Source organism: Eimeria maxima, genomic scaffold, assembly GCF_000499605.1.
Source record: "Eimeria maxima Weybridge genomic scaffold, Emw_scaff208, whole genome shotgun sequence".
Lineage (NCBI taxonomy): Eukaryota > Apicomplexa > Conoidasida > Eucoccidiorida > Eimeriidae > Eimeria > Eimeria maxima.
In genome coordinates, this window is record NW_013564961.1 from 36090 (window position 1) to 45693 (window position 9604).

Here is a 9604-nt window from a genome sequence, read left to right on the forward strand (position 1 = left end):
TTTTCATAGCCCTTCTCCTTGAAAACAAAACACTTAATTGTGAGTGTCAAAAACGGTAGAAGAAGATGTACAGAAGCTGGACGCTTGCCTGAGTAGTAACTCGTGGCTGGACGGCTCGAGGCTCGACTGCCAATTCCCCCTGCTGAAAGTTTGCTTCCTGATGCTCTCGGCGTTTAATACCTCCGTGCTTTCAAAATAAGGGGCCGTGTCTAAAGGTGGACTGGTAATATGCAGATTATTCAGTTACGAGCGGCTCTTCGTTTGTTCGGCGCTGCTGTCCTCTCCCTTGCATCCCAGTGTGTAGACCCTGTTTCGGGTTTTTCTCGAAATGGGGTCTCGAGTACTTTCCAGGGGGCTCTAACTGACGGACCTGTCTTGTCATCCCTTGAGGATCATCCAACAAATGTATCTTTGCCTCAAGATCCTTTCCAGAACCACAAGCCGCCGCCCGACAAACTTCCTGGCAGTGGTCCCTTGGGAGAGAAAACCCAGATTATAGACATTTCCCAGGATGCCGGTACATTTCATAAGCCAGACCTCCAAGGGCAGCGTACCGGGTTACGACCGAACGAGGGATCACACACCTCTTCCGAGCTGGCTACAGCACCCGTTGAAGCGGCTGCTGTTTCTCATGGAGCGTCTGCTGCGTCTGTAGCCTCTGCTGCGTCGGTTGCTGTTTCTAGTGTCGCAATTTCTGCTGATGATGTTAGCCACCCTTCCTTACATCGGGAGAGGAAACAGGGGATCAACGAGCACATGTTTTACGGTTTTCCGGAAGCCAACAGTGTAGGTGGTTCGCTGCTGCATGACGACATCAAATTGCATGCACCCCCAAGTGGCAGCCCCTCTGTATGGACATGGAATCCATTGCATTCAGGGCAGGAGCCAACAGAGGCGGAGAAATTGGAACATGATGGATTGCCTGAGGACTTCGTGGGAATACCAATGCTCGATAAGGCTGCGGAGGAGCACCCTGAGCAGACGGAGGATGTTGCAGCAGGAGCAGGAGAAGCCTCGGCAGAAGGAGAGGAAGTAAGTACCCCTTTGTCTAGTCTCAAAACTGGCTCAGATCAAGTAGCAGAAGAAGAACAACGGGGGAGCAGTCGTATGAGCGGCAGCGGGAAGTATCAACGATGGCTTGAACGGAGAGTTGGAGGGAGCCGAGACGGCCCTAGCTCAGGCACTGAGTCGCCTTCTTCCTCTTCTCAAGACAACGGTCAGGTAAGACAGGACCCCAACTCCCCGAGCAATTCGACTTCGCCCCAAGCCCCCGATGCCGCAGCTCAGCGGGGGGCAGCTTCGGAGTCGGAATCGGGATCGATTAGGAGATGGCCCACAGCAGACAGTGGCAACTCCGGCAGCACGGATGCCAAAAGCCGCACAGACGACAGCATTATAGACAGCAGGTACACCAGAAAACACGGCAGTAGAAGGAAAAGAAGACATGGACAAGAGGCTCTCTGGCATGCAGGGTGGAGCAGTCTTGACTCCCGTCTTGACCACACTAGTAAGCTCCTGAGGAGTGCCGAGGATCACACTTAACCGTGGTTATCTTTTAAAGCCTTGGGTATCCATGCTTTTGGGAGTGGGTGGGGGCAGTGATTTCTGGTGTACGATTTGGGACTAGCTGATTGGGGATATTAACCGGATGAGGGTTAGCTACATACGGAAGATGTGGGGGCGACTCCCTTCCAAGCTGCAGATTCTGGGGTTTGTTATGTTTAGCAGCACGAGGTCAGTTTGGCCATTCAAGGAGTACCTCACCATCCGCTACGTCGTGGGAGCTGAACGAGGCCTCGGAGGACTCTCCTGACTTTCCATGGCAGCCGCTTAGTCCTCGGGGGGGCCTGTCGGATTCTCAAAGGGCAGCTGGATTAGAAGCAGAAGACTCTGTCGCACGGAAAACGGAGTGTGTGTTGGAGGTGGGGGGCGTCCTCATCGATGCCTCGTACTTGGACTCGGCATGCACGGGGCCAGTACATGTGGAATACCAAAAAAAGCAAGGGAGGTTCCTGGAGCGACGCCTATTATTGAGCAACACAACAGGGCAACCCCTCACAGTTGTGATGAAGACGGTCAACGCCAAATTCAAGGCTTCCATACCCTCCTACACGAACTCTTACTATAGAGGCTTCTCGGGTCCAGCTTCGTTCCTACAGGAGCAAGACGGTGAAGACGCAACGGCCGCTGCAGAAGCAGCGGCAAAAACTGCAGATTATGTTACTTCTATTCTAAAGCAAATGCGCAGACACAGAAGGAAACTCCCAAATAGCCCTCGTAAGCGAACATTGAGCAAAATGAGGAGCCGGCGCTCTATCTGGGTTTGAGAATAGAATCTTCGATCATGGGAAATCATAGACGCTAATTCTTGTGCCAGAAGTCAGCGTCTTCTGCAGAGGGAGCTGTAGATTGTTAGCGTGGAGGAGCAGTGAACACGGAGAAACTGGGTAGTAGTATGTTGTAAAGAGCTAATCGATGGGACAGGGAGCGCAGGGGGACCTAACAGGGGAGGTCGCACAGATAGAATGGAGGGACACAAACTCTGGTGACGAGGGAATTAGTTGAAGTGAGCCTTGTCTAGGGTGCTTAACTGGTGCTTTGCGTGCCTCTGTTTGGATGTTTGTTTGTTGGGAATGTTTTGATGCTTGTTTGTTGCGACTGTATCGGCTTGCGGGCTGGATGGATGGGCAGTCGATTTAGTTGTTTGCTTTGCCAGCCCTCTTGACGGAAACAGCGAGAAGAACGAGATACAAACAGAGGGGGAGGCTGTCAGCTTCATGCAGACATCTGCGGGGGCAGCGCGGATAATGCAGACATGCGAAGACCTTCTTTCGGTGCTGAAGGACAGGAGAAATTTCTCTTGTGAAATTCTAGAGGCCGTCGACGTCATCATCTTGCAGTTCCCACCTACTGCAGGTACTCAATATGAGCTGCCGCGCAAGATTTAAGACTAGCATTAGCTCTTGAACTGTATCCACCTAGGGTGTATGCATGCAAGACGTAGCGATCCATTTAAAACCCCCGGGAAAATGCAAGGGAGGTAGCATATGTTTTAGGCAGCAGCTCGAAAGTTCTGCCTTGGGGTCTAGGGTTCGGGTTATTGTGGGCTATGACTGCGAATCAAGGGCGTTGAGTGCTCTGATCTGTTTAGATTTGTCAGACAAGGGCGAGGTGCAGATGGTTTTGTCGAAGTTATTGCTCTTAGAAGGACGGAGCATTCTCTTTTTTGAACTTGCAAAGCCGGTGAGGCTGTGTTCGAGTTCATCTGGTGGGGTTCAGGATTTGAGCTACGGGTTTTACGTCATAAGATCTGCTGGTCCTGGTGACGTTCTGCCGGGAATGCCTTGGCTATGGCATGGGCTGGTTTTTAGTCATGTAATCTACACGGTTTTCGCGATGGAGTCTGGTTTGAGGTTTAGGGTCTAGAACATACGGAATAGAGTTCACGATTTAAGTTTAAGGTGTAGGCGTTGCTGCGCCTTATATTCTTGTGTATACAGACTTCGCTTCAAATGGTTCCTGCGGGAGAAGGGCTTCCCGCACCACCCAAGGGGTTGTTGGAACGGTGGGCCTTCGTGCAGGCTAAGGAGGCCCTGCAAGCCCAGTGCTCAGCCGAGGAAACGGCAAGAACACGCCTTTTGTCAGGTACATAGGGTTAGATGATTTCTTCTGTGCATTGGGATGGATGTTCAATTGACGACGTAGCAGCCAAGCGTGCAAAAGTGCCTTGTATGTTTACGGTCGAGAGAGTAGATTTTCAGCTCTGTGCACCTGAGTTGGCGGCTGAGGACTTAAATGGGAGGGGAGCTAGCAGCACAGCTATAGGGTAGCCATCATATTTCACGCACTGGCTGCCTTTAAGTACTAGTATTAGTTACTCAGAGTGGTTAAGTGAATCCGTCACCTCCTGGGTGTGAAGGCCTCCAGCCCTACCCTAGTGGTGCTTGCCATGAGAGCATTTGGCTTTCTTGCATGCGTACTTGGAGGGGCTTTTTCGCCATCTGTTCGCTTGTTTCTTCCCTTGTCGATTGTTTCTGTGTGTTCCGCCTATCATTGGTGAGGTACTATGATTTCTTGCTCATTCTGCTGTAGGGTCTCTCTGCTTTCTGCCTATTTCTATTATTGCTTTATTTATTATTTGCCTTCTCCCTCATGGTGTGGCGTCTTTTGTCCTTATTCCTGTTGTACTTGTGCTCTACATTATGCCTTTCTGGAACGTGCTGTGTGGCGTTAGGCGCCATTACCGATCGCAGCACAGCTATGCCGTTTTCCAGTTGCAATTCGTTTTCTGTCGTTGTGTTTCTGCCGACTGACGTTTTCGGATGTGCGCTGTGTTCTGCAGAGGACGAGGACTCTCCGGTGTCTGCCCGCGTCCCTCAGGATCCCGATTTAGAAAAACGCCTGTGGGGAATGTTCAGCGCGCACTGTGTGCACGCCTGGATGCATGGAGAGAAGGGTCACAAGGAGATTGTGGTGAGCGTAGACGGTCGCTTTCCTTCGTTGCCCTGCCCTCCTCCAACCCATAAACAGCTCTGGCCTGGTGCCTTGGGAGGGAATAAACTTACTTATAGCGTTTTCCCACGCACTGAATCTGTAGTGCCGTGTGTGCGCTTGCGTGATTGCTCGGCTGCTAGGTGTTTTCTGTCACTGTCATTTCACTCATCTGCCGAACTGCTTTTCCATTGTTCGTGTCTTTTCTGGGTTCACATGAGATATTGTGTTCGGCTGACTTGTGTCCATGTCGGGTCCACTGGTGAACTGGTTCATGTGTTAGAATAGAATTTGCAGTTTTCCGTGTTTCTTTCGCTCATGGATTGCGTACTGCTTGATTCGTTTTTGGCAGGTGGCAGTAATCGACTCGGGCGTAGCGGGCCATTCCGACTTAGACGAGAACATTTGGCACAATCCCCTTGAGACAATCGATGGACAGGATGACGACAGTAGGTCCCCATTTAGGCCTTACTAATGTTGTGCCGTATTACGTTGTTAGTTTCTGCGTCAAAATACGTGTACTGGGTTGCTCCTGCTTGTCGCCTTTGTTGCTTTTCATTGCAGCACAGTTTTACGTGCTCCTCTTCATGGATATTTCATCCACTTTTTGCTGCCGTTCAGTGTCTAGATTGTGAATGTCACTGTGCATGGTTTGTTTCGTTGTATTAGCCTTACTGTGAGTATTCTGAAACTGGTCATCCATAACCCAAGTACTCCTGAAGTTGTTGCTTACTCCTTCCTGACCACACCTACTATACCTTGCATTTCCAAAGGTTCTATTCTTTTTCTTCGGGAGGAACAATTCCTGTTCGTCTTGAAAATACTTCTTAGGTTCGGTTTGCGCATTGTGCTCTTCCAAACGTCAGATAATGGTTTCATAGACGACACGGAGGGCTGGAATTTTGCTGATGACTCGAATCGTGTCGTCGATACAAATGGACACGGCACGCATGTGGCAGGTCAGCGGTGCATGCACATCAACGCTGCAGCTGAGGTGTTAACACAAGCCAGTAACTAAGTGCACATCAGTTGATATACGTCTTCACTACCGCTACATTCACAGTCGCTGACAAGCTTCGGGCCAGCTGCGCATACGCCATCGCCCGTACTACTGCACATCACATCCATATGCTATTGATAGGATATCACATCCTTGACGTTTCTGCAAGTATGGTGTGGCATTACATGTTGCACTAACATGAGTAACCTATATGCCCAAACATCATAGCTCACGCACTTCAACAGGCAGATACAAACAAGCACTTTTGCGGGAATACACAAACACTCACCGATGGAGCTGCACTAACAGAGGCAAATAGACTGAGGTAAGCGCTCACCTTACATCTCCAGTTCCTGTCTGTTGGTAAGGATGCTTTGCCGGTCTAAGGTGCCAGGATCTACCTATCAAGGGTCCCTATATGGTGTAGGCCCAAGTAGTTCTTTGAAGGCCTACGGCTCACTCTCACTTCAGCTTAAAGTGATAATGTTCAGTTGCATGTCAACAAACCTACGCACCTGGAAAGAATGTTTTACTTTCTACGTGTGCGTACGTGCGTTTAACACTTAGGTGTTCTGGCTGCTGTTATTCAAATGTGTGTAAGTGTACTGTATGCGCGGTACGCCGAATGTCAGTATGTGGTGAACAGGTACGGTAGGAGGCGTGGCGAACAACAGAGACATCGTCGGCTGTGCACCGCTAGTCTCCCTTATGAAAATACAGCAATTTGGCTCCAGCGGGACGGTCAGCATCTTATCCAAATTAACACAGAAGCACCAGCATCTCCTGCTGGTGTTGCTGTATTTTTTTTCTAGAAGTGATAGCTACAGTCTGCCAGCATCTTCTAACGGGATCATTTTAATCATACTTCTGGCCGGAGAGTCTTCGCTACAGCATTTAGTTTTGAACGCTCGTGCCACAGGGATTAGTGGTTTATGATTTGGTGATTTTGATGCTTGTTACAGGGTTCAATAGGGGACGCCGTACGGGGTTTGGCTTACGCGATGGTGAAGGGGGTTTCAGTGATAAACAACAGTTGGGGTGCACCAGAGACCACGGCATCGTTGCAGTTGTTGATAGAGCGGTCTCGCCATATGCGGGGAGGGCTAGGTATTCTGATTGTTAATGCGGCTGGCAACAGCAGCAGCAACAATGACTTTCAGCCCTTTTACCCGGCAAACTTCGACTACTCGAATACGATTTCGTGAGACCAATGCACAGCTGTATTGCCGGGTGTCGCTTTGGGTGGACATCGTTCCGTTTCATTGCATATATGCATGTGCGCGTCTTGTATTACCTTTATTTGGAATAGAATAGCGTATGCACGACATGCATTCGTCTTTTGTTGAGAAGGAGGGGTTCACAACAGCAGGTCGCGGGCATTTTAGGTCTATGGCTGTCCTTGCACGTGTGCATTTTTTGCTGCCGTTCTCTCTCCGTCGTTGTTTTCCCCAGTGCCATTGCTTCCTGAGTTTTGTCCTCCATCTGCGTTTGTATTGGTTTGGGTCCCTGTGTTTGTTTGTGCTCATTCGCTCTGGTTGCACTTGTTTATGTACTTGTTTTGGCCACGGTGGAAGCTCCTGCGTTCGTGTTTACCCCTCTGCATTTCCCTGTCAGTGTGTCTACCCTCTAACCCCCATGTTCATTGGACACTATTTTTGTGCACTGCGTTTCTACCGCCGATGCAACCAACCGTACAACTTGGCCAAGGCTTCACTACCAGATACCTTAGTCGCCCTCTCCGTGTACTTGTTTTTAGCTCTGTTGCTTCTTGCTCCGTTTTCACCTTTCCCAGTTCTCGTAATTCATGTTTTAGGGTTTTTTAGTTTCTTCATGTACATTGTAGCCAACTTCGTTGTTCGGTCTTACTTTAAACTTGGGTGCATTGCTTCGTTTCCAGTGTAGGCGCGTATGACGCTGATGGTAACTTGGCCTCCTTCAGCAACTATGGCAAAAACAGCGTCTCCTTACTAGCACCTGGAGACAGAATATATTCGACCTACCTCGACGATGGCTTTGCCTTCCTCTCAGGAACCTCCATGGCTGCGCCACATGTTTCTGGTGAGGAGCTGGTGGGCCAGTAAACAATTGCACTGCGGGATCTGGCTTTCAGGTTATGGCATCTGCAGGCTTTTAAATGTGTCATCTACTAAAGTTCTGGAATTCGGTAGCTTAGAGGGTAGGGTTTAGCGCTGATGGTCTAGAGATAAGATTTGTGGAGGTTTGAGGCAAATGCTTGACGGACAGTGATTTGAGCAAGGCAAATGCGTGAGGGTTTCGTAGTACCTTGTTCATATTGCGATTCAATAATAGTACAATGGGTTAATCTAAGCACATTTCCGGCTCCTGCGCTGCTTCATCTTCATTTTCTTCTGTTTGTATTGGTATTTAAATAGAGGACCGCAATCCGCGAGTCCCTGCCATCTGCCTTGGCTGTCTGTACACAACAATTTCATGTTGCAGCAGGGAATTACGGGATTTTAGCCTAGATGATAGAAACACGGTGCCATCATGAGACGCTTGTGCGCTGGTGTGCCTAGTGTGGTGACGCGGATGTGCCAGAGCAGTACACGTACAGTTCCCTAGGATTTGCCCTAGCCTTGCAGAATCGTTGTGAGCGGAATACCGCCTTTGTTTCTTCGTTTCGTTGCTGTTTCTGGGTTGTATTTGGCAAATGGCGTGTGTGCGGGTTGTTTCCTGAGCGTACACTGTCCCTACACATTCACACGTGCCCTGCCCTGAATCTCTGGGGTTAGTGAGGTTTTTCTGCGCCTGCACCTCTTTCTCTGGCAGGCGTAGGAGCATTGGTGTTCGGCGTGTTCAAGAAAGCCAACTCAGATGTCACCGCAGCCGAGGTCAAGGACATCATCAGGGCGACGGTCCAGCCCCTGAAATCGGCACAGCAGACCACTCAGTGGGGCGGAGCCGTCGATGCCGCTGCTGCCGTCTTGGTACGTTGCTTCGTTCATGCGTGCGTGGGCTCTGTGGTAACTAACACATCGTATGCAAGCATGCATATGCACTCACGTTTTGCTTGTGTGCACGCGTGCGGATATATTGTAGGAAATATGCGTGCATGCACTTGCACAGCGGTTATTTATATTAGATCTTCAGCGATATATGTGTGCTTGTAGACGTGGTTATACGTTCTTATACACATACATGTGTGCGAAACATCTCCGGTTTGCCGCATGAAGTTTCCGGTACCACTCGGTTTAGCTCTTCTAAGCCCTCAAGTTTTATCGCAAAAACTTAAACCTTAGGCTTTAATGTTGGAGTGCTAAGTGCGTGCGTGACACAAGACTTTCAGTCTGAAACGAAGCTATGAACGTATATGCATCCTGTATTAATGCCGGGGTAGGCAGGCGGTCTGCTTAGTGGAAGTGCGCGATGGTGCAGTTCTGTTAGCATAACCTCCGAAATTGAGAAGGTGCTTTGCTGCATAAGCTACTGCTGTTTCTGATACTACGCCAACGGCGCTGTTGCTGATTTTATTCTTGCCTTTGCTGTTGTTTGTGTTTGGTAGATGGCGAGGATGGGGGGTATGTGGATGCAAATGAAGTGTACCGACATGATTGTTGATTTGGAGGCGGGAGAGAAGTATGCTTCGACGCTGTACTGGCGGGGCTACGCTGAAGGCACCTACAGGTAGAGTAGTGTGTGCTTTGTTTATTTCATTACTTCCTTCGTTTCCTCCCCCGGTGTGGTTACCGCTGTGCTACTGATTCTGCCCTATTGTTTGTGCCTCCTGGTAGATACTGTGTAAAATCCTGGCCTACGCGCATTTGCCTACTAACCCATTTGCCCATTTATCCACTTTTGGTGTACAAATATACTTCATTTTGTGCGGGGATGCCAGGCAGGCCCAATTGAACGTCTATTCATACGCTTTCCGTAGCGTTTGAAAATGGCAGTTGGATGCAGGATTTATAGGAATTTACTGCATCACAAACTACATATTCATGGAGTGAAGGTAGTTAACTGAGTATGACTATGTTGGGCCGTAGGGTTTTTATCAATGTGCCTGTGCAACTACTTGCCGCGAAGAGGACGTATAGTACATGTGAATATGCATGTGCGTAGGTGCATATATATATATATATATATATATATATA

At 49.3% G+C, this 9604-nt stretch overlaps 1 protein-coding gene across 1 annotated transcript; it reads left to right on the forward strand.

Moving 5' to 3' along the window:
• Positions 1-228: 228 nt before the first annotated feature.
• Positions 229-9140, forward strand: EMWEY_00021810 (subtilisin-like protease TgSUB2, putative; the record flags this gene model as incomplete). The annotated part of the gene is made up of 13 exons (XM_013480579.1): positions 229-1507; positions 1729-2277; positions 2692-2916; positions 3161-3243; positions 3501-3645; positions 4343-4473; positions 4844-4940; positions 5358-5450; positions 6138-6232; positions 6454-6692; positions 7389-7549; positions 8282-8439; positions 9015-9140. The coding sequence occupies 13 exons, from the start codon at positions 229-231 to the stop codon at positions 9138-9140; spliced, it is 3381 nt and encodes a 1126-aa protein (XP_013336033.1).
• Between the last annotated feature and the right edge of the window lie 464 nt (positions 9141-9604).